The following is a 26,143-nucleotide window of genomic DNA, read 5'->3' on the forward strand; positions in this document are numbered from 1 at the left end:
CAGAGTATATATGGTGAACGAGAACCAATCACAAAACAGAGACAGACAAGGACTAAGACAAAACACCTGGGGAAGAGATTGAATGTAATTAGTGTCCATGGTAACAGATAGGTGGGCGGGGTCAACAATTAACATCAGGGAGAGACGGCAGACAGAAACAAGGGGAAACAGACAGACACGTTACAGCCAGCTTGTGGTGGACGTTTTGAGGTTTGAGAGAATTAAAGCATAAAATATCACACTGATAGGCACGGGCAAGAGTAAAAAAGGTTTCACGGTTTATTGCGTTCAGCTGTGCAGAAGGACCCAACACTCTACGTGTAAAATCAGAGAGGAACGGGCCCCGATCATTGTTAACATAAGGATTTTATAGACAGGAAAAAAATGAAACAGGACATGTAAAAGCCAAAACATCATCCACCATTGGCTTAGAAGCATCGCATGCTCATCTTCTGACTAAACTAATTCCACGGGAACAACAAAGGTCTCACGGGAAAGGTCTGATTAAAAGCAGTTTTAGGAAGAAACAACTGCAATCTCTAGTCACAGTAACTACCAGCCATGGGAAATACAGTAGCATAGAAGGACAGATTCATGTGAACATCTCTAAAGTAAAAATTGCCACTACAGTATAGACACTGGATTCTTGATGTACATGAAATCAACCGTAATGTTTTCAAAAGTGATGATGTTTCTCATGTTGTCTCCTAATTGTGGCCTTAAACAGACATCTCTTTCATTAGGTTTCAGGAAAGTGTCAGAAAAACCTGAAATACAGTCAGGGCCTTTTTACACCTGGTCACTTCATGTGAATTCTCTGATCCCATAGATATCTGATTTGTTAAAACTGTTCCATTTACATTAGGCCACATAAATGTGTCTTGGTGAATCAGATATCAATCTGATCTTTTTACTCCCTCCCAATATGCAAATATATTTTACCTCATTTCCGGGGTAATTGAAATGGAACACGCTTTGGTGTATGTGGTTGCTACAAAAAACAGCAATTACTGTTTGCTGCATTTTCGCTGGCGGCAGCAGTGCATTTTAAGACCCAATGAGACACCTGGGTGAAAGATCGGAGCCAGCACTGGTGGGAAAACATATTTGTTTCTGGCACAATGCACGACTCACGAGTCACCTGCGAGTTTGGGAGGAGTATAGCACTGACGTATGTGGCTTAAACAACCACATGCTTTTACACCTGTCCAGTTTCATCTGAAATGCATCCCAGACCATCTCCTGAAGTGGTTTGAGCATTCGGAGCATTTTTACGATCGAATAGCTATCCGATCACAGAAAACGCATGAAGTGACCAGGTGTAAAAACCCCCTCAGCAACTCCTACAACAGTTGTGTGTGTGTGTGTGTGTGTGTATGTGTGTGTGTGTTTGTGTGTGGATGCACATGTATGAGTGTGTGTGTGCATGTGTGAGTGTATGTGTGAGTGTATGTGAATGTTTGTATGTGTATATGCATGTGTGCGTGTGTCTGTGTGTGTGTTTGTGCGTGAATCTGTGCATATTTGTGTGCTTGTGTGTGTGAGTATATGTGTGTATACATGTGTGTGTGTGCGTGTGTTTTTTTGTGCATGTGTGTGTCAGTATATGTATGTGTGTGTATTTCTGTTTGTGTGCGTGAGTGTGTGTATTTGTGTGCTTGTGTGCATAAGTATGTGTGTGTGTGTGTGTGTGTGTGTGTGTGTGTGTGTGTGTGTGTGTGTGTGTGAGTACATGTGTGTATGTATGTGTGTGTTTGTGTATTTGTGCATTTCTGTGTTTGTGTGCATATGTGTGTGCATGTATGTGTGTGTGTGTGTGTGTGTGTGTGTGTGTGTGTGTGGGTATATGTCTATAAGTATGTGTGTGTATTTCTGTGTTTGTGTGTATGTGTGTATTTGTGTGCATAAGTGTGTGTGTGTATTTCTGTGTTTGAGTGTGAGTACATGTATGCATGTATGTGTGTGTATTTGTGTATTTCTGTGATTGTGTGTGTGTGTGTGTGTGTGTGTGTGTGTGTGTGTGTGTGTGTGTGTGTGTGTATGAAAAGGAAACCACACTCCATGTCACAGCTGGTTCACTAAACATAAGCATAGAAGAGAACCAGAATAGAAAAATTGGTCATGACGACACAGTGGACACAGATAAAGTCCTGATAACAGAAGATCTACAATCTCACATACAGTTTCCGAATCTATAAAGTAACTAATGAAATCTCATTTAACACTTTAATGGTAATTCACAGTCTCCAGTGTTTTATAATGATTTCTAATTACACTCTCCGGTGTGTCCCCCCAGATGAGGGGGGGTTCCCACTGGGGTCTGGTTCCATTCAAGGTCACACACACACGTTCTTATATAAGACATTTTTTTCTTGCCACAGGCTCATAAGGGAGAAATGCAAACAAATTTAGGTTCTGCAAACAAGTTATTTAAAGTTCAAAGTGCCACACAAATTGAACTGAACTGAACTGCAGGCGGGCTTCTGAAAGTGCTGACTGGTTTTTGTGGTTCTCTATTTAACTTAGGCATTCGGGCATACGGCAACACCACATATCCACAATCACCAAGAGCTGCAGTGAACCTGTACAGAACCTCCACAGACTGAATGCTGATCAGTATAATTAGGAACAGAGATGATTAGAAATATTTATGCAAAATGTGGAATTTCAGCAGACAGCACATCAGCTGTCGCAAAGTACGAAGACATCCATGCAAATGACCCTCCAAGGACTCGAGTGACCATAAGCAATGAGGGAAATAAGAAATCAGGTACACACACTCACACACACATACTCAGAATTTACTTTTAATGCTTTGAAATAATGTTTTAAAAATGTCACATATAGCTATTTGTGTTCTCTCAAGATTTGTAGCATTCCTTTGGCAAATCTATCAGTAGCTCCAAGTTTTGACCAAGGAATTATATGCTCAGAACCACAAGCTTGTGGTCGCATTTCTGTTTCCATAGATCACTTTTGTGCACTCAGGTTTGTTAAATGGTTTGCACTAGGTACACCCTTTTGCTGTTTAATATTATTATTATATTTTTGTCCTTTGGCCAAAACTGTACTTTTTATAATCTTATTGCATAAAATATATAGATAAAAAACTGCATTTGTAAGCCTTTTGGACTAATATTGTATGTGTTTGTATGTGCGTGTGTGTGCATGTTTGAGTGTGTGTGTATGTGTACGTGTCGTGTGCGCGTGTGTGCGTGCATGTGTATGTGGGAACTTGGTAGCCTAGTGATTAGGGTGTTGGACTACTGATCGCAAGGTTGTGAATGTGAATCCCAAGTTCACCAAGTTGCCACTTCTGGGCCCCTGAGCAAGGCTTTTATCCTCAATTGCTCAGGTGAAGAAATTAAAATAAAAAAAATGTAAGCCAGGCTGCATAAGAGTGTCTTCTAAATGCTTTAAGTGTGTGTGTGTGTGTGTGTGTGTGTGTGTGTGTGTGTGTGTGTGTGTGTGTGTGTGTGTGTGTGTGTTTGTGCATCACACTTCATCACTTGAGTCACAATTTTCAAGTGTGAAAAGTTTCTTTAGTCTCAATTCAAGAAACTTTTTCAAGTGTGAAAAGTTTCTTTAGTCTCAATTCAAGAAGCTTTTATTGTCATTTCAACCATATATAGCTGTTGCAGTACACAGTGAAATGAGACAACGTTTCTCCAGGACCAGGGTGCTAGATAAAACAAAGTCTGAACATTCTGCAGATCGCTAATAGCCCCATAGAGTTCACATAGAGCCTCTTTAGCATTAGCCCTGCGTGGGATGTAACCTCCAACAATAAAAACCGTGGTGAATTCCTGTGGTAAATAAAATGGCCTGCATCTAACAGTCACAAACTCCACTAGCAACGAGCAGTAACTAGAAATTGGCACAGAGTTCTTACACATAAACGAGGTGAGCCCGTCTAGCTGAATGGCGGCGTCCGGAACTCTGTCGCTGAGCAACATCTCAGTGAGAACAAAGATGCAGCAGTTTCTTTCTAATGAAAAGCCCACTTCTCCTTTCCAGTGTTTGTGTGGGAAATTTTAATACATAGAAGGTTCAAATTATACCCCAACTATGGGAACGATGAAAGGGGGAGAAAAACATTGAGGGCATACATTGAGGGTCAAATGCTATCAGGTGCATCAGGAACAAAACAGGCACACAGGCCATTAGGGCCATTAGAGGCAAGCAAATCCTAGACAGAGACCATTAGAGGTAGTAAATGATCAACCATCGCTATATGCTAAAAAACACTCAGCAACCCACACACACACAGTGAGGCAGAAAAGGACGTGTGCACATACAGGATTCAGGCCCAAAAAGTTGAGTATAAAGGTTTTAATAAGGAGATACAAAATCAAAAGGAAAAAGAGTCACTTCTTAATATAAAATGGTTTGACAGCAAAAGGAGGGGGATATTGAGTCTTTTTGTTAACACGCCACGTAGTTTGAGTAGCTTGTGTGTTTGTGGATGAGGCTGAAGGAGTCTGGGTAGACTTGGTGGCCACTGTAGCAGTCTGGGTTGAAACATTGATTCCCCCAGCAGCAGAGTTGTCACTGGGCCGACCACGACTCTCCATGTCCTGGAGATAATGAGTAATGACCTCAGTGAGAAGATCAGCAGTAGGAGACGGCGTAGAAAGATCAGTCTCATCCAAGAGATTTGCAACCCAAGCAGAGATGGAAGCTAAAAAACACAAGAGCTTCAGTAAACACATACTCACTCCAGCCACCAGGTTAATAAGTAAACCAATGACTCCTGCACACCGTATCCAAAGAGACAGAACAGTAGAAGAACAGGTTTTAAGTCATATAGAAGAGAAAATGTTGGTAGACAAGAACATGAGAAGATCCAATACATATACGTAGTTGAGTGTTAAAGAAGAACCTCAGGAAAAGAGAATAAGTCTAAAAACACATAAAACCCAACTTATAAGCTTTATGGGCTGATGACGTAGGCCAAGTCCTATGGAAATGGGACCCCTCAGGTGGAAGATATTGGGAATTTAGGTGGCCTAATGCATAGGCAAATATTGACCCAACGTCTGGGCAAAAAGGGTCCATTTTGGAGATAATGGTAAATTCCTGAGCATGCGGAAAATGCGTGCATGAGCAATTTTATGATTGGATAGCAAGGAGGGTATGGCGAAGAGGGGGGCATATCAGAGCTGTATATAAGCTTGCTGAAATCATTAGTGCTTCGGTGCAAGTATCGTCTGCTAGACAAACTTGTATCCCTGGTACCAGCTGGTTGATTGCTGTCTATACGACTGTCAATAAACCTACCTCAACTGAATCCAGGCTTCGTGAGTTTGGCTGATCATTTCTTCTTTAAATTTCAACTTGGAGTTTCTGTTTAAACTTATAGTCAGATTGCCGGAGCTAGCCTGGGCCAATGTAGGGTGGAGGCGGTTTTCTCCTACGTTTGCTTGTGCATTTTCTATGATCCTGGACAGATATGCTAAACCACAGGGCCTTTGTTTCAATTTCAATTTCAATTAAACTGATTAATGCGAATAAAATACAACTGTCTGTATATTAGTTACTGTTTTTTTTAACACTACAGTAGATTAATTTATTTTTTTTTCCCTTTCAGTCAAAAAAATACTATATACTATAGTATACTATAGTATACTATATCGATCACCATGACAACACTTTCCCCAGCAAGAAAAGAGTAGTAGTTTGAGAAATTAAACTAACTAAGTTGACCCCAAAGACAGACAGCTTCTACACCTCAGGATGATCACTGGTTGATAGTGAGCATCACGGCTAGGTTTCTAGAAGTCTTCCAGGGAAACAGTCTGGTATACCACTAATATTCCTCCTGTTCACTCACATGAGACAGTGAAGCTGGAAGCTTGGAGCTATGGAAAGCCAAAAGGTTTAGAAGCAAAATGCAGTTTTGTATTTAATTAAGACAAATGTCTGAATTGAATTTATGTGACTCGGGTGTGAGCATCTCTTATTTTATTTATTTATTTATTTATTTATTACAGGGACAATGCATATTAATAAACATTTCTGTCAATATGCCAGAGTTAGCCAGGTGGCTATTTTTCACCTGTAGTCCCTAGACAGATGGTAATAGTCACCCTAAGAATGATAAAAGTAAATAAAAGTACATATTGAAATAACAATAAAGCTACAATACATTTAATAAAAGTAGTACTGTAAGTATTAGCTATAATGTACATTAGAAACACGAGACGCCAGCAATCAAACAAACATCAGACAAATACATGAACACATACACACACAATAAACAAAAAACCATCAGGGGGCAACAAGAGCAGGTCAAAAACTAAGGGTGCTTTCACACCTGCCTTATTTAGTTCGGTTGAATCGTACCAGAGTTCGATTGCTCATTTGGTGCGGTTCGTTTGGGCAGGTGAGAACGCAGCAATCGAACTCTGGTGCGCACCAAAAGCGGACTAAACAAGCGTACCGAGACCTCCTTGAAGAGGTTGTCTCGGTACGCTTTCAAACGTACTCTGGTACGGTTCATTTGTGGTGAGAACAGGATCCAAGATCGAATAGACCTAACTGCAAAAAGTATTGCGCATTTTGGACTAAACCAGCTGGGTCGTTGGCAATATTTTTGGAAGATGAGCATGTCACAGTTTCGCAAAAGTAATGCTCGCCGCCTCCTGAAGTGTTTTGCGATGTGTCTTCGCCGTTTGCAGTGCATTAAAATGATATTTTCAAGCTGCATCCACGCATCATTCTGAAAATTAAGACTTTGCATCGAGTGCTTTATACAAGCGATGTAGTAGATTACAACCACGAACATAATTGCAGCGCGCAGTTGTCTCTCCATGGTGTACTGTATGCTGTATTTTCCTGTATTTTCCTCTTTTTGTTTACTTCCGGAGTTTCGTTGAAATTTCCCGCACGTTTATTCTGACCAATCGAGAAGCAGTTTAGGAAATATGCTCAAAGACATGTGGCCAATGAGTGATGTGGATGTTATCACATGACTGCATTTTGGTTCGTTTCAACTGGTGCGGAACAGAACGATCAGTGTGGTGTGAAAAGGAACCAAAACTGCTAAAAATATACAATGTATCATTTTTTGCTTTTGGTCCGGACCAAATGAACCAAACTATATGTGTGAAAGCACCCTAAGCTAATGTTGACAGCTCTGGTTAATAACAAACCACTTCTTTAACTGGATCTTAAATGTACTAAATGTGTTCATGTTTCTGATGTTTATAGGGGTAAGGTTCCACTGAGTAGCAGCTCGAACAGAAAAAGCGGTTTGGCCAAATACACTTTTCCAAAAGCGAATGATACAATCTCCCCTCACTGCACCTCTGGTTCTACGATAATCAGCTGTTCCGATGTTGACAAACTGATGGAGGGGAGGGGATGATAAACCATGAATAATTTTATAAACAAGACATAGATTTGAGAATTTTACCATGTTTTCCCAGCTGTATATATATTTTTGTAATATTGGACAATAATGAGAAATATTTGATTTCTTATCCAGAATTTTTACAGTTCGTTTGTAAAGTGCCTGTTACTGTTTGCCTGTGACCAAACAGGCAAACAGTAAGAGATATGTGAAAAAGTCATAGAGTGCACGTACAATTTTGCTGCCTGTGTAGACATTTGATGGCAAATGTGTCTGAAGTTACTGAGGTTGAATTTGATTATATTACAGACCTTTTTTACATGCGATCTTTGAATCAATTAAAATCCCCAAATATTTGTACTCTGACACAATCTGTAGCCTTTCCCCTGACACAAAAACATCTGGCTCAACACTGAACTTATTGTTGGACTTGGTGAAGAACATTGCTACTGTTTTTGATGTATTTAACTGCAGGAAAGAATGTTTCAACCAATCTGTAATATTAACCATAGATTTAGTGATTTTCGCAGCTACCTGAGAAATATTACTACCATGAACATAGACTACAGTATCATCAGCATACATTTGCACAGAAACATCTGGACAGACAGATGGTAGGTCATTTATATAGAGTGAGAACAACAAAGGTCCTAAAATTGATCCTTGAGGAAGACCGGTAGAGAGACTGAGAGCCGCTGATTTAAATGACTGGACTCTGACATGTTGGGAATGGTCAGTGAGGTAAAAATCGATCCATTTAATAGCATTTGAGGAAAAATTTAAACTGCATAATTTTGTCAGCAAGACTTTATGATTGACAGTGTCGAAAGCCTTCTTAATATCCAGGAACACAGCTCCAACCACCCCACCTCGGTCCAACAACGCTCTAATATTTTCAGTAAAGAAGCAAGTAGCAGTTTCGGTTGAATAATTTGGCTCTAAAGCCAAACTGCATAGGGTGGAGAGCATAGGGTGTGGTATCTAGATGGTTAATAATTTGTTTTTCTACCAGTTTCTCTGCAATCTTAGACACAGTAGGCAAAATGCTGATAGGTCTGTAATTTAACATAGAATGAGGGTCTCCACTTTTGAAAATGGGAACAATAACCGCTGATTTCCGCATACTTGGGAATATATTTTGTGAAATTGATAAATTGATAATTTTTGTAATGGGGCGTGTGACTGTTGTACTACAGTAAGCTCCTTGAGCATCATTGTATCCATACCAAAAATATCTTTACAGCTAGACGGTCTAAGTGAATTAATGATCTGTGATACCTCTGATTCTGTGATGGTTATTAAACTGAAAACGGATTGACTTGTCTACTGGTGGAGCGTATGTGTTCTTAGGAATAAAACAGCTTGCTATATTAGCCACAGAATCAATAGTGATTGAATGCCTCCGCTACAGCCAAAATATTGTTTGTTAGTTGTTCATTTATTTTAATTTCTAAAGTGTTATGTTTTTTTAGGCAATTCCCTGTCATTTTTCTTAGCTGGTTCCATATTATTTTAGCATTCCCATTTGATTTTTCAATTAAAGTAAGAAAGAAATCTGCCTTTGCTTTCCTTAATGATCTTACAACTTTATTCCTCAACATGGTGAAATGTCCTCTGTCATGAGTTGATTTATTTTTATTTGCTATTTTTAAAGCTTGGTCTCGTTCTTTCATGAATTTTATAATGTCTGGATTTATCCAGGGTACAGTATTTTTGTGTTGTTTGAGCTTAATTTTATGTGTGAATTCTTTACTAGTTCTCTTAAGTGTTTTTAGAAATATTTGGCTGTCTTTTTCATAATCAACGAAAGATAAAATGTCATTCCATCGAATTTGATTAGTTGCAGCTATAAAGTTTTGATATTTACTTTTAGGAATTGTAGTAATTTCTTTATTTTCTTTAGCACAAGGATAAAAACGTTTTTTGGTTAGCTTTCTAGTGATGATAGTTAGATTATGATCCGATAAGCCTGTTAACATATTAAATGATTTTACAATTCTTTCCAGCCTATTGGTAAATATGAGATCAATTTGTGTCTTGGAAGAGTTTGTTATCCATGTCGACCCGCAAACAACTTGTGTTAGATCAAACCTATCTGTAATTTGTTTGAGCCTTTTTCTAGTGGATTCGTCTTCCCAGTTGATATTAAAATCCCCCATAACAATAATTTCTTTATCAAGATCACTTTCTTTTAACAGCTTTTCAAAATTTTCATAAAAGCTGTTATCTGAAGAGGGAGGCCTGTAAATTACAGTATAACAAGGACAAAGGACATTTGTGGTGAAAGACTAACATTGAGACCTAGACATTCTAGTAAATTACAATTTGACCACTGGATTTTAGAACATTGTAGTGTACTTTTTATTTAAACCATCACTCCTCCTCCCTTCTTTAATTCTTCCCTGTCTTTCCTGTAGATGGTACAGTATAACTAGGGATATTCAGGGCAGCTAATGGAGCATTTTGATTGAGCCAGGTGTCAGATAAGCATAAAAAGTCCAGGTTTGAATCCATTAACAAATATGCTTCTAATGTTTAGATGACCACCTAAAAGGCCTTTTGGTTTAGCCTTAGGGTCCCACACTGTTCGTGAATGATTGACAGTCACACCTCACATTTCCTGTTCTTTGCAATCCCTAGATTTAGCTGTTTCCTGCTTACATTCTGCATCACTACAGGGACACGTTAAGTGCCCACCATTAAAGTAGTCATAGAACCCCAGGGTATAACCAGCCCAACATGCACCCCATGCCCAGAGAATACACCGGATCCACCCGACGTCACTGTGAAGCCATCGCTCCTCAGACTAGTCCCCTGTGATCCCCAGTGGACAGACCGCACAGCACCCACGCTGACACCAAGGGCACCAGGCATGTCACCAACGCCAACGCCAACACCAACACGAGAAACCCGCCACAGCACCAGCACAGCCACTCAGCCTCCCATCCATGGCATCACCAAACATAGATGACGGACAGGAAAGGTTAGAATGTATAGTACTACACTGAGATGCATCATACAATGTGCATACCTGAAGGACTGTAGCAGTGTGCTCCTTCACAGGCCTCTCCTCGGGTGTCAGGCGGTACAGTCCTTGGCATGGATGCAAGTCAAAACTCTCTGAGTCAAAGACAGGACTATTACAGAGTTCTGATGTTTGAAACATGGGCACATCCTGTAAAATATCCACAGGTAGTTTGGCCAAACTCCCAGCATCTCCCACTGAAGGCCAACTGATCTCTGCATTACAGCTCACACTCCAGCTTGGATTACACTCAGTTGATCCACTTACTGGTTCAGTTATATGTTGGTTTATTGATGGTCCTGGATTCATCTGTATGTCGCCGCTGAGCAGGAGAAGAATCAGTAGAACCTTTGAACCATACCATTTGCTTCCCTTGACATGTTGATGACTTTCTTTTCCTTGATGATGATTTTTTTGCCAGCAGATAGAATAAGTAATGTGGTATCCTTGGGTGAAGAAGTTCAGTTGTGGTCTATCAACCATGGGCACGAGTTTAACACATGTAGTCTGTGTTTCATTTCCAGTAGCATAGGCAGCAAAACTAAATGGACTTATCAGAAGACACAAAAAGAGCAGCCATATGCAACAAGATACATTATCCCTCTTTCCAACATTTAAAATCCATCCTTGGCTAAAAATGTCTTTAATATTGATAAGATATTGTTGAAAAATACAAAATGAGAAAATTGTAAAAAAAAAATCTTACACGAAGGGGCAAGTGTGCAGCCTAACAAACCACCCCTGTACCTGGTGGCCATCTTGACTCATGTGACCCTCATGTGAACAATCTTATGGTTATAGAACACTGCCTTTCTTTTTTTATATAACTAGGACTGTGCTAGAGCTATTTGTTTGCATGATTGCATACTGGCTTTATTGTTTTAAAAAATAGGAACTTAAAAATCTTTCATTATGAACAGAAAACCCCTTTAAAGTTGGATTACATTCAGAAATATAAATCTGTGATGAGGGAGTCTATGAAATTTATTACACAATCATTACTGGTAGATGTAAAGATGTAAGTGTCTAGATGTAAAGATTAATCTAAAGATTGAATTAAACTTTTGTTTATTCCTCTTCTAGGAGTTTACAGACTGGCTGCAGTGTGTGTGCTGCTGCTGTTTGTTTTCCTGCTGATTGCCATCACAGTGCTGTGGGTCAAATACAACACCCTGACAAAAGAGAGACCGCAGTTACAATTAGAGAGAGATCAGTACCAACAAGAGCTCTCTAAACTTCACAGTGCCCTTTTAAACCTGGGTAGGTGACCTGTGTTTCATGGAAACTTTTTTTTATGAACAAATTGTATTTCATTCCTTTTTAATGCAAGTGAACAGGGAATAATCAATGTACCATTTAATCACTTAATTAATTAAGATGATAGATTTCACAGTTAATCCTTACCAGTTGTTTGCTCATCCCATTTTCTGTTTTATTGTTTTTTTTGTTTGTTTTTTTGCAATAAATTGTTATGCAATAGTTTTGTGTTTCTTTGTTGGTTTTGTTTTTTGTTGTTTTTTAAAGTTGCTCTTGTGAGAAATACTTTTTTGAAATATTTTCCTGTGAAATTAAGAATATGCCCTGCAATTTTAGAAAGATAAAAATGAAGTTATTTTTATGGCAGTTTTCATTTTAAAAGCCAATGTGGCCAACATCATAGTGTCATGTTGTGTTTTTTAATATTTGGCAATATGAGAGTGCTGTCATGAAACCAAATGTTAAAATGGAACTCAAAGGAATCTCTAAAGCAATATGAACAATGGTTATGTTATCAAGTGAGTCCATCAATATTTGTGTAAATATTCTGTACAAGGATGGAGATATTTCAACAGGAGATTTTACTACATTTCAACTGTAAAGAAGAGCTGGGGGGGAACCAGACAGGACTGTATAAAGAGAGGAGCAGATCTGGTGACCATAAACAGTACAGAAGAACAGGTGTGTATGTGTGTGTGTGTGTGTGTGTGTGTGTGTGTGTGTGTGTGTGTGTGTGTGTGTGTGTGAGAGAGAGAGAGAGAGAGAGAGAGAGAATAAATAAGTCTCTATATTTATATTGTTCTGTAACAATTACAGGAGTTCATGAGTAAAAATTTCGCTGGTACTGAAGCTTGGATTGGTCTGCTTGACACAGAGACAGAGGGGACATTTAAATGGGTGGACGGTTCACCACTGACCACTGAGTAAGGCATCACTGAACTGAAAATTACCCACGATGCAGTTTTTCAGTCTGAAGCTTTAGATAAGAAAAAACAAACATTCTGACTCTGTGTTTTCAGGTTCTGGTGGAACGGAGAACCAAATGATTATGAACAAAGCGAGGACTGTGTTATAACAGGCTACACAAGAGCCAAGTCTAACATTTTAACCTGGGCTGATTATCCCTGTAACCACCCTGCAGTTGGGATTTGTGAGATGAAAATATTTAACTGAATCCATGAAACTAAATAAACTATATGAAGCTTGTGTCTTTGCTTCCTTTTCATTTATTCTCACAGTGGCAGCTGTCAGGTAGCTTGAATGATTTGCTGTAACAGTCTTACAACTTCCGTACATAAAAAAAAGATTAAACTTTATTCTGTACTTAAATATAACATGGTTCCCTTTTGGAGGGAACTCGACGCTGCGTCAGTGCTGACGCTATGAGCATTCCCATAGCGTCAGCACTGACGCAGCGTCTCGTTCCCCTCTCAGGGAACCGGGTTACATACGTAACCTGGTGTAGCTTTGCCTCAAAGCGCATTGTCCAGAACTCAACACAAGGACCAAAATGGCGTACAGTATGAGGCTTGGGTAGTGTTCCAAGAAGTGGTGTTTTGGTTTCAATTTTTCATTTGGAAACACATCAATAAAAAGGCAGCGATGGTCAGATATTTTAGTCTTCAAATAACAAAAACTGTCCTCTGAAAACTTGGGTGAAACAACAAGCTCCAATACATGCTCTATTGGTTTCTGGAATGATTTGCTGTGTAGCACTTCTAGATACACCTAGTTCTGTCTGCATAGAAAGGAACAAAGAAGCCAACTTCTCAAGAATTTTATCAATATCCTCAATATCAGCAGTTTCTGCATGTATATCTGAACGATCCTCAAAGCATTCTGAAGCAGAATCCGACCAATTTTCAGTGTCTGTGCGATTGAAAGTTACCTATAATCACTTATTTTGCATTTTGGGTGATGTTTGGACTTGTGGCTATGAAATGTTACATAAACATTAGTTTTAAAATCACAGTGCAAAAATGGGCATTGCACAGTCTCATGCCTTTTCAGATGTGTACCCACTGTCTGATAAAGATTTTTTCAGTACAAACATTGTTATAATCACATAGGTCACAGTTAAATGTAGCTTGCACTGTCCTTTTATCAGAATTTGTGTGGACCCTATATAGATGTCTTTTCAACGCACCTGGTGTATTGAAAGTGCAGACACACTCAGGGTAAAGACACAACAATGATACACGTTGGCCAGGTGTATTTACAGTATCTGCACTGCATGAAGTGTGATCTCAAGGTAGATCTGTTTAAGAAAAAACACAAAGTGAATGATTAGGGTCATAAATTGATAAACAAACAATGGAACAGACAATGAATTTTATTCATATACTATACTTTTTTTTAGTGAACATCAACAGCTGCACAGCTATGACACACCCCTTTCAATAATAATTTCCTCCTCAGATATTTCCAGAAATCAATCTACTACTGTTAGGGCAATTAGTCGGAATTCTCAGCTATATTAACATACAGTAACAGACGGAGTGCCTGGTCATCCAACTTAACGTTAGCTAACAAAGCAACAGAAGTTATATGCACAATTAAGGCCTACAGACGCAATTTAACTGTGCAGCAAAATCGATCACAACATAAGACAAAAACTTATTTCATATAATGTAAGAGGATTAAAAATACAGCTAGATTTAAACATTCAGTAATGATGATAACTATAAGAAAGGGTGTTAACACCATCATTTTTCCTAATACGAAAAATGTAGGAAAAGTAACGAACAACAATCATCAAATACCAAATAAGCAGACTCACCATACAGATTCCTCTGGATTAGTATTGCCCACATGCTGTATCATCTTTCGTAAAGATTCTTCTTCAGCCATTTGCTGAACACTTCTAGTTGTTTCTCCTGCAAAAAAAAAAAAAAAAAAAAAAAGACGTTGATGCACAGCAAGATTGGGCATTGGTCACGGTGTGGTTTAGCACGAGAGAAAAAGCTGATATATTTTAAATGTATAGTTTATTTAAATCAAACAATTCAGTTAATAAAAATTAATAATCTACACATGCTAATCATGTTCTGTTTTGTCTGTAGGATATTATGCAAACTAGTGAAAGGAGATCATTGGCGCCCATTCTTGTTAACGAAATTACACAGTAAAAGTTTTCCTCCGCTAAATTAATTGTTTCATAATATATGTTGTGCACACTACTACTACTAACACTACTTATAATAATTGTATTACTGTTGTATAATAAAAGAAGTAAACATGTTTTGTTGTATGATGATAATAATAAAAACAATTTCCAATAAATGTTAAAGTTATACATTAGGCACATTTAAGTTACATTAAAAATCAATAAACAACCATTTCTCTTCACTGTCACATAAACAAAATTAGCATTTTCTTCTGGGAGTGAAGTTCCTAAATGAGATTGACTTAACTCAAATTAATAAGTTGGCAAACGTTTTGGGGATGTGGTAGCCTAGTGGTTAAGGTGTTGGGCTACCAATCAAACGGTTGTAAGTTCGGTTCCTATGTCCACCAGGTTTCCACTGCTGGGCCCCTGAGCAAGGCCCTTAACCCTCAATTGCTCAGTTGTATAAACTATGAGATAAAATGTAAGTCGCTCTGGATAAGGGCGTCTGCTAAATGCTGTAAATGTTTTTTGGATGAACTTGCAAAGCATTGTTCACAAAACTCATCTTCTTAAGTTTATGAAAAAAAAAACTTAGTTTATGTTGAATAAGTGTATTAAAGATAGTTCCTTTCCTTGTTGATCGTGTAAAGGTATTCACTCGGGTAGATCGCATTTTTCACGTAGTGCTGTTTCGTGGCGTAGCTGGATGATCAATAATCACGTGTTTAGCATTAACGTTAGCCTAAACTGATTTAAACAATGCAAAACGCGGACTGTCCATGAAACTGACAATCTGGCAGAGGATTCTGCCGGGTCCTAAAGCCTTCCTCTAACGCAAATCAAGCAAAGATGTATCCAAAAAGAAAGATTCATACTCAATTTAGCATTTGTAATTGGCATTAGTCGTATGACTGTGTTTCATATGGCTTTCGTATGCTCCTCTGACTTAAATACTAGAAATTCAATTAACCCCTTCCACGACATACAATCCATTTAAATACAGTTTATTGTAATAACTACAAATTACACAATAAAATCGTGTTATTTGATACATTTCATTCAAATTTTACAAAGTGACCTGAACATGACCTTCAAATGAAGCACGTAAGCTGTCTGAGCAAATTGGAAAATATCACTACATTCCTTAAAAAACCTTTCCAGAACATAACTTTACATTATACGTTAAGCATTTGTGTAATTTATTTAGGTTATTTTCGATAATGAAACTAAAATAAAACTTACCTGATCCAGACCACATTCAGCCCCTTCTAAAATGCGGCTGATGAGGAGAAACCCTGTGCAAAATGCTACGGAAACAGACTGTGCATGTGCAATGACAGGAAGTTAAACGCTTGAATTAATAAATCAAAATATTATGTTTTCCCAACTTAATAGTTTATTTTCATTGGACAAAATAGTACTAAACATGCAGTTAACTCTCTTTTATGAGTAAACTTGACACTGTGCTCAAAAATTTGTCCACCTAACTTATAATTTTAAATTGAGTTAACAATTTGCAAGTTGGATTCTTTACTGTGTGTGTGTGTGTGTGTGTGTGTGTGTGTGTGTGTGAATGACTAGGTGAACGAGTGTTTCTGTGGTGCTGAGACGGACTGGTGTCTCATTCACAGTGAAGTCTCCATCCTTTTATAACTAGGACTTGCCATGTTCCAGAGAATCTGTTAGAATGCACTGAAACTGGAGACTCCTTCCAATAATTATATTGTTTTCTTTTATAAATAACAACGAAAACTCAGCAATCATTCAGTGAGCTTTAACCCAGTAATCAGTGCTGCAATGCTCACATGTTCCTTAAGACTTAAGACTTAGTTGCAGTCATGTAGAAGTGGGTAGCATATTATTTATATGTAGTTTAGTCAAGTTTAAAAGCACTGCATAGTCTGTTCTTCCATCTCTTTGTAAATACAAAACTACACCAGGTTACGTATGTAACCCAGTTCCCTGAGAGGGGAACGAGACGCTGCGTCAGTGCTGACGCTATGAGCATTCCCATAGCGTCAGCACTGATGCAGCGTCGAGTTCCCTCGAAAGGGAACACAGTTTCTTCAAACGGGTTGTTCATAACATGCACAATTTCAAAAACATATTGCAGACATTGTCTACCCAGCAATGGCGAAAGTTTGATTTTGACATTGGTGGGGACATAATTTATTTGACATTGGTGGGGACAACATTCCCCGTATTTTGTGCATAAAACTGTTGTTATAAGAATACTTTCTTACTCACATACCGGTAACCTGCATAATCACGTTGCATATTGCTTCATACAACGGAATATAGCTGCAGCCGACCTCAACACATTAGCGAGAAAGACAAAGCCAATCAAACAGCGACGTGGGTTAGAGAGGCAGAACTCAAAAAAGGCAAAGGCCAATCATTTTAGGGAGTTGAGTTACAGAGGCGGGATTCATTGTAGGGGGTAAATCTGTTAACCGTTTGTGTTCCACTAGTTGTGCTATTTTTTACAGAACGCCGTTGTAAAATATTTTCATCTTATTTAATGATTCCTGGATAAATGTTAAATGAAATATGTAAAAAAAGCACAAGACACAGACGGATATCAGTGGTTATGTATAAATATACATAGGCTTGGTTGAATTATTGCTAGGGACAATTGAGTGTTCCCTGGATATTGGTAGGGACATGTCCCTACCGTCCCTACCCAAATCGACACCCTTGCTACCCAGCACCAACTTATGGTTGCACATGTCTTGCAGTCTCCCAGCTTTTTCAAACAATCCATTCATGTTGACAGAGTAAAAGTTGTGAAGGTGTCTTCTCTAGAAAGAAGGGTGAAAACAGCTGTTGAGAAAAAAAATATTCTCACCTCAACACCGTATCACTTGCATCAAATGCTGAATTGCATGGGACCTTATACTCCAAAGGTATGTTGGTGTCTGTTGGACACTGTGGTGGCTTGCCAGAATTTGCAAAGATCCAATGCATTTTGTTGACAGTGAGGCTTCTTTTGTGCTGGAGAGATTTTCTACTTGGTATGTTGAACATCTTTGGGCCTTTAAGGTTGAAGAACTTTCATATGAAGATCTGATTGTTACTGAGCTGAAGGATTTAAATGACTTCTACCCACTAGCAGCCTACAGTGTTGGTAGAAATCTCATGGTGTCACCTAAACATTTTTTGTTACATTAAAGCGTTTTCCCCTCTCTCCCCAGATTTCTAGCAGCATTAACATGAGTACACAGGTTAGGTAGATCATTTTGAACTTAATCACTAAATGGTATATTTTGTTTCAGAAAACCATAATGTTGCTGCGAGTGAGTGATTGTGACTCCAGAGTGCATAAAAAAGCTGACACTCCCCAAAGTGCCATCATCAGTAGATGAGCTCAAAGAAATTCTTTGTGACAAACTGAAAATTGATCAAAACTTTGTGATCCAGTACGAGGACCCTGATTTTGATGGTCAGCTTTGCAATTTGAGTAACATAGAAGAACTTCCATCTGATATGGTCACACTGAAGATTATCTGGGAAATGTTCAAAATAGCATCAGTAACAGAACCCCCAAGAAACGAAAGCACAGGGTCTGACACTGATTTTACACTAGACACAGCAAGCATCCCATCCAATCTGTCCAGTCCATCTTCCACAGTCAGGGAAGAGCGTTGGCCACCCATTTTCCAAATTCCAAATTTCTCTTATGATGTAGAGTTCAGACTGAGGAAAGCTAATGAAGTCTATGAAAAACAGAACACTACCATGGATGTTACAAGAGATGTCAGAAAGTCAGAAATACTGGAGAAGTAAGAAACAATATACTCCTTTAAAGCTTACCCAAGTGACACTGAAATTGAGCAAGTAGCAGCTGTGTTAGTTTTCAGACATCCATGTTTAAGGGAACTTGGCTGTGACACAGGATGCAAGGGCTGGAAGATGAGCTTAAAGTTTAAAATGGGGAATTACAGACAAAAATTCCGCAATGCTGGATGTAGTGAGCTTGACAATAAAAGAGATGATGGTTCAAGAATTCCCCAGAAGAAACCAGGAAGATCAGAAGTCAACTTTCTTCCAGACAATCCTGTTGGTTTGGATGATGAGGCATTGGAACATGAAAGGGAACAGTTGAGCTTGAAGTCAAGAAGAGGAATATGGACATGACAATATTAAACTCTAAAATGGAAACTACATTCCCTCTCAGGAGAAAAGAAATAGTCAGTGAGCAGCCGTTGGTCTCTGTCATCAAAGAAAGATGGCCTGTCCTCTTTTTGGAAGAGAAAGTAACAATTTTTTTTACATTTTCTGTACATTACTTTGTCCTGTTTGTTTATAGATTTTAATGTTGACAGATTTTTTTTTCTTCTTTCCCTTCCTCAGGTTTGGACAGAGTTCCAAAGGATCACTTGTGTGGAACCTAAAACAGCGTTCATGACGGCTCTTAACAAACATAGCAACACCCTCATCAAAATATTTCGAGCAAAGAGTAAAGACCTTGGAGATGAGTTGAAAATTTTACTGGACCATTTTGACGAGCAGGTATGACTCCTATACTTATACTTATGAATCCTTTCATAATGAGTAGTTATACTTTTCTAATTAAGTATTTAATGTGACACACTTTTGTGACAATTACTTTGTGTTTTTGAGTACCTGAAGATATATATTGTGTATATATTGTGTGTGTGTACACACACACACACACACACACACATTATATATATATATATATATATATATATATATATATATATATATATATATATATATATATATATATATATCACACCGATATAGACATTTGAAGTGGATCAAAACCTTTTATCAAAGTTGTCCTAAAATCTTCTTCTTGGGACAAAGTTGAACTTTTTGTTCCACTTCAATTGTTGACTACTGTATATACACTACCAGTCAAAGGTTTTAACATGGTAAGATTTTTAATGTTTGAAAAAAAGTTGTCTCTCACCAAGGCTGCATTTATTTAATAAAAATATAGTAAAAACAGTAATATTGTGAAATATTATTGCAATTTAATTACAACTGTTTTCTTTTAGGGTTGGCACTCCGTCCAGGGTGTATCCTGCCTTGATGCCCGATGACGCCTGAGATAGGCACAGGCTCCCCGTGACCCGAGAAGTTCGGATAAAGCGGTAGAAAATGAATGAATGAATGAATGTTTTCTTTTAGAAAATACTTTAAAATGTAATTCATTCTTGTGTTGGCAAAATGAATTTTCAGGACCATTACTCCAGTCTTCAGTGTCACATGATCTTTCAGATATCACTCTAATATGATGATTTGATGCTCAAGAAACATTTATCGTATACAATTGTACAAAATATTTGTTTACAATATTTATTTTTCAGGATTCTTTGATGAATAGAAAGTTCAAAAGAAAAGTGTTTATCTGAAATACAAAGCTTTTGTAACATTATATACTACCGTTCAAAAGTTTGGGGTCAGTAAGAATTTTAATTTACACAATTTTTACACAAATTTACACAAAATTTACACAAAGATAGATATTTGGAAGAATGTTTGTAACAAAGCAGATCTCGCCCCCATTGACTACCACAGTATTTGTTTCCCCTATGGTAGTCAATGAGGGGCGAGATCTGCTTTGTTACAAACATTCTTCCAAATATCTATCTTTGTGTAAATTTGTCCAAATATCTTTCTACAGCAGAACAAAAAACTCAACAGAACAAATACATTTATACAGGTTTGGAACAACTAGAGGGTGAGTAAAAGATGATAGAATTTTTTTTTTTTTTTGGGTGAACTAACCCTTAAAGGAATCATGCAGAAGTGAATCATAATTAAAATGATATTTCCCTTATACAGACAACAGACATCCTATCACACAGACACACTACGGCTCTACAGGGACTCCCCTTGTACCTCAGGGAACATGATGTAATATCAAAGACTTGTCTGGTAGGTTTTCAGCATTTATTCATCTCATATTTTCATTTGATCATAGTTATTTTATTAAATGCAATATTTAATAAAGGTGCTGACATGGTTTCCTTGTGGCTTGTTTTCATCAAGTGTTTGTCAAGTTAGCACATAATGTGCCATGTTTTGTTTGCAATAGCTTAAAATTTTATTTTAAACTATTGAACCATTCATGAAATATATGTAATTCTTAGGACACGGATTTAGAGGAGACTTACACAAGAGGAGTGAAACTGGCCATTCTCAGAGTCATGGACGATGATCTCTCACAAGCAACAAAGAGATGTCTAAACTTCGGCATCATCCTGGAGGAAACCGTGGCCATGGAGGACCTACCTGACTTTCCCACTGCTTTCATGGTACTCTTTGGACTTCTATATGCGCTGAATATTGAATATCCAAAAGGACTTAAATACACATTTGAGGCAGTGCAGAACATCTTTGTGGGATTGGGAGAAAAGTGCACCAACAGAGTTCAGTCCCTGAAGAATAAGCTTTTTATTGTATAGGGAGTTTAAAATGCATTGAGTTTTTTCAGATGCTCTTATTGTTGGTGGGTACCTTTTGGTATAGTAATGTTTGTTTAGATGTTACTGTATATTGTGTAATGGTGAATTTTGAGTTTTAAGACTTGCAGAGTTAAATTATCTTAAAAGTGAAATGCTTATTAATTTAACTGATATTCGTTGATATAGGCCTACTGTTCATTCATACTAAATGTTTCATATTTAGGTGAGTCAGTACTTTGTAGATGGATGGACTATTTTATAGATCCTTAAAATTTTGACCGTGTGCTGCTGCTTAGTCACATGTTTCATATTCAGTGGCAGTGTTTTGTACAACTCTTAACTGCAGTGTTTAATTTTAGTTGTAGAGTTGCAGTATTTTAATTTGAGAAATTGTAATTGTCATGATGATGGCTATACATTTATTTGCATTCAACATGCTTGTGAAAAGGGTTTTAAAACAAATGGCTGTTCGGAATAAATGTTTTGTTGCATTGACACACAGTTTTCAGTTTTTGACTTGGGCGATGTTATTCTAGTTTCCAGTCAAAACATATTATTACTTAGTACTAATTTCCAATAGCATTTTTTTTGTTTACTCAACTTCACTAGACATTGAGTTCTACAGACTAAAAATGTTGAGTTGGTGCAACTTATAAAGGTTTGTTATAGAACAGTTTTACCTCTCCAGAAAACAATCAATTCAAAAAGTTCACTCAACTAAACATTTTTTGTATAACTGACAACTATATTTGAGTCAGTTTAACTGTTATTTATAAAAGTTGAGTAAACAAGAAAAAAGCTAGGGGAAATTAGTACTAAGATTTTTTAGTTGTACTGGCTTAAAATTTTTTACAGTGCATATACACTGGAAGCCTACATGTTGAACACTATTCTGTGAATTTCTCTGCCTCTCTATGACACTGTCCCCTAGTGGCTGAATTTCTCCATCTCGTAACTTGTGCTTGAAGTGTGGTGTTTGTTTATTTGTTTGTTTACATTCATGTTTATTACATTTTTGTACGATTGTCAATAAATTCCTGATTAAAATGCATCTATGAGTAAAGAATCATCATTTTCCTTTATTTGTTGGTTGAGCTTCTGTTTAATTACTTAATAAATTAATGTATTTAATTATTTATAAATAAATAAATAAATAAATAAATAAATAAATAAATAAATAAATAAATAAATAAATAAATAGCAGCAGCAGCAGCAACAACAATAATTAAATGTTTAAACTTAATTCTGTACTTAAATACAACACGGTTTTGTATTTACAAAGAGCTGGAAGAACAGTCTATGAAGTGCTTTTATGTTATAAACTTGACAAAATGAAATAAATTATATACTACCCACATCTACATGACTGTAAGTCTTAGTACAGTTCAGAGAGCTGGGAATGTATGAACATTGCAGCACTGATTACTGTGTTAAAGCACTGTTAAAAGAAAATGATATAATTGTTGATCCAATTCATGGAAGGAGACTCAAGTTTCAGTGCATTGTAACAGATTCTCTGGAACATGGCAAGTCTTAGTTACAAAAGGATGGAGACTTCAGTGTGGATGAGACACCAGTCCATCTCAGCACCACAGAAACACTCATTCACGTAGTCATTCACACACTTACAGTATACACTGAAATCCAGAGAAGCCTACATTAGCCCCCTAGTGGATGAATATCTCCATCACTTAGTTAGCGCTTTGTTTGATTTTTGCCACTTATATAATCAGCTGTACCACTTATCAGTAAGCGGTGATGTAACTTGTGCTTGTTTGTTTATTTGTTAATTTGTTGGTTAACATTCATGTTTATTACTTTTTTTGTATGATTGTCAATATATTCTTGATTAGGCCATCCTTAAAAATATTTTGGTTTGCAGTATCATTAAAAAAAAGGGTCGGTAGGTAGGTCTATATTTTTTAACTTCGTGCAAAGTTAAAGCGGTGTTGAGCTGTTTTAATGAATTTTTAGATGTATTATGGTGCCCGAATCCGTATGACTTTGAACTGTGACCGCAAACATTTTGTTTACCGCAGCCGCAGCCATCATTACCAAGCGCGAACTGTTGGTAATTCGCACATGCCATAGTGTGACATCCGTTAACCAATCGTGTAAACATAGATGACGTCACGGGTTTTTATTTAAAAGAAAGAATGTAGCCTTCGTATGTATATATTTACAATACTTACTAAAATATAATTACTAATATTTTATTGTTTTTGTATTAGTTGTTTGAAAAGTAATTAAAAAAAATTGGTCAGTCTTAATGCAAATTTACAACCGGCAAGTCGGTCAGACTTAAAGCAAAAAAAAATACAAAATTTTAGTCAGTCCTAAATTGACAGTGTCGGTCGGGTTACGGCAAACAAGAATATTTTTAAGGATGGCCTTAATATGAGTCTATGAGTATAGAATCATGATTTTTGAAAAAAAAATTGTTGGTTGAGCTTCAGTTTTGTTACTATATTTTCTTTCTACAGTAGATTGAAAAACTAACATTTTTTAAAAACGTCTTGATTAATAACAATTTTATGGGTTGCACATACGAGTTGTTTGTAAAATATCACAATCAAATTATCTACTCTTGAAATAAATAAATAAATAAATAACTTAAATAATATTAACAATAACAACAACAACAACAATAATAATAATAATAATAATAATAATAATAATAATAATAATAACATTTCTAACATTCCACTTGACCTCAGTATTAACATATAAGCAGGCTAGCTGGGTTAAAGCGCCCCCTGTCTGTCAAAGTTAATCACAAGTTTGTTTGTTTTTTAAAGTCTTTTTTTTTTTGGATTGTCATAATTAAAATATACAGAACATTGTTATAGTTTCTACACAGTGTGCTCATTTCTGCTGATGCTTGAGAATTTCAAGCATCAGATTTAACAATCTGATTTAACAATATTATTACAAGAATTTCAAGCATCAGATTTAACATCTGATTTAACAATATTATTACACAAGGATCATTTTCTAATTTACTGACCACAAAACATTACTTGTCATTACAGCCTACACACACAAAGTGGGGGTTGATGGATGCAGCCCGAAGCACTGTACATTAGTGTTTTAGAGATCGGACATGGCTGAGATTTCTTATTATATGAACTACAGTGAGAAAGGAGAAGGGCATGTAGAGATGGTAGTGGATGCTGTTAAAGATCACAAACCTACCGAAGAGACAGATGCCGTGGATGTAAAGAACATACAGACTCAACCCACATAAAAACTGAACCACATGCGTATGAACACCTTAGAACATATTTTTGGAAGGAGCCTCCAGTATCAGCACTGGTGTCACAGTCATATGTAAAGCTGCAACTTGAAGTTTCCCAAACATTAATATTTGAGGACAGAATATATTTGTCTTTAACTGAAACTTTCTTTCTTTTTTAGAGTCAAAGATATGTGAGGAAACGACTGTTTAATATTTCTTGTAAGAAAGAGATATTGATATAAGCAATGTGGGAAATTGAATTTGATGTATTAATGGATAATTGAATTCAAGTTCTCTCTTTCTCCTCTTTCCTTCTCTCTCTCCTTCTTTTTCACTGTGTAGATGATCTCAGGACTTTGTTTTAAAAATTATAAATATGCTAATGTCACTAATCTATCCATTATGGATGGCATTGCTATGGTGTTTAGATTAAACGGAAAACTTCACGTTCATCTCAATCTCTACTATGAGACTTTAAAAAATAACCACATGGATAAGCAGAAGTACACTAAAGTCCTGGAACCACAGTAAGCCTGTAACGTCTCCTCCTTATAGTGTCTGGTTTAGAAGCTAGAGAGTAACACGAGCTTACATGTCCTAATATGTGTGTGTGTGTGTGTGTGTGTGTGTGTGTGTGTGTGTGTGTGTGTGTGTGTGTGTGTGTGTGTGTGTGTGTGTACCTGGAGTCGAAGTTTTCTTATGGTATCCAGTCATATCTTCATATAAATCCTCAGTGTCTTTAAAGTCAGATGATTTGTTGTCTGCTGAAATTTCTGGCATTGTAAAATCTTCTTTACTCATCTCGGTTTCTCTTTTCTTCTGTACCAACACCGGGACAGTCTATTTTAAGTCTTGGTCTCTTTTCTCAACTGCAGTTTCCATCTCTCAGTGTTGATTGGTTTGCAGTAAAGGAAGTAATTGTGAGAGTCAAATGAAATCAGAACTTCTCAGAAGCTCATCATTGTGCCCACTCACTTGCAGGCCTCTGTAGATTTAGACAATGTATAGACACTGGATTCTTGATGTACAAGAAATCAAGCATAATGTTCTCAAAAGTGATGATGTTTCTCGTGTTGTCTCCTAATTGTGGCCTTAAACAGACATCTCTTTTATTAGGTGTCAGGAATAGGGTTGCAAAAGGCCAGAAAGTTTCCGGTAAATTTCCGGAAACTTTCCACAGGAACTTAATCTTGGAAATTTTCCAAAATTTTGGAAATATTCAAAATTGGAACCTTTATGGGAATTTATGGAAATTTATGGAACTTTATGGGAATTTATGGGAATTTACAGGAATTTATGGGAATTAATTGGAAATAAGGGGAAATTTATATAAACTATATTATATAAAAACATAAATAAACATTTTGTTTGGTCATAAGCAGACATGCATGCAGGTAATACAAATTTTAAAAATGACGTCTTGACTGATTTAATTGTAAGTAGAACTTTAATTGACTATTTCATTGAGTAACAAAAGCATAATAAACATTATTATGCTTGTAATAAATATAATCAACTTAATAATTGTAATAAACATTATTTTATAGAGGATTTTTTTCATTTCGGGGGGAGTGAGTGTGTGGGGGAGAGTCATCAAATTATCTGTGCATGTGGTAACACCCCTAATTTACTGCTTATTAAGAGTTAGTAATGTAGTTATTATGTTTAGGGTTTAGGTATTGGGTACAATTAAGAATGTAGAATAAGGTAATGCAGAATA

The 26,143-nt window shown here is 37.0% G+C and overlaps 1 protein-coding gene and 2 long non-coding RNA genes across 3 annotated transcripts; 2 read left to right on the plus strand and 1 right to left on the minus strand.

Moving 5' to 3' along the window:
* Positions 1-2,474: 2,474 nt before the first annotated feature.
* Positions 2,475-12,842, plus strand: LOC113660676 (hepatic lectin-like). Its single transcript, XM_027174348.2, has 5 exons — positions 2,475-2,770; positions 11,463-11,639; positions 12,193-12,317; positions 12,453-12,559; positions 12,656-12,842. Exons 1-5 carry the CDS (start codon positions 2,635-2,637, stop codon positions 12,807-12,809), a joined length of 699 nt encoding a protein of 232 aa, XP_027030149.2. The 5' UTR covers positions 2,475-2,634; the 3' UTR covers positions 12,810-12,842.
* LOC125145108 lies at positions 4,318-25,514 on the minus strand. Its single transcript, XR_007143437.1, has 4 exons — positions 25,104-25,514; positions 14,416-14,512; positions 13,783-13,893; positions 4,318-4,681 (listed from the first exon to the last, which is right to left on the minus strand). It is a non-coding gene; the product is annotated as an uncharacterized LOC125145108 (long non-coding RNA).
* Positions 19,660-22,236, plus strand: LOC113660782. Its single transcript, XR_007143436.1, has 2 exons — positions 19,660-20,655; positions 20,871-22,236. It is a non-coding gene; the product is annotated as an uncharacterized LOC113660782 (long non-coding RNA).
* Positions 25,515-26,143: the final 629 nt, after the last annotated feature.

Source organism: Tachysurus fulvidraco, chromosome 7, assembly GCF_022655615.1.
Source record: "Tachysurus fulvidraco isolate hzauxx_2018 chromosome 7, HZAU_PFXX_2.0, whole genome shotgun sequence".
Taxonomy (NCBI): Eukaryota; Metazoa; Chordata; class Actinopteri; order Siluriformes; family Bagridae; genus Tachysurus; species Tachysurus fulvidraco.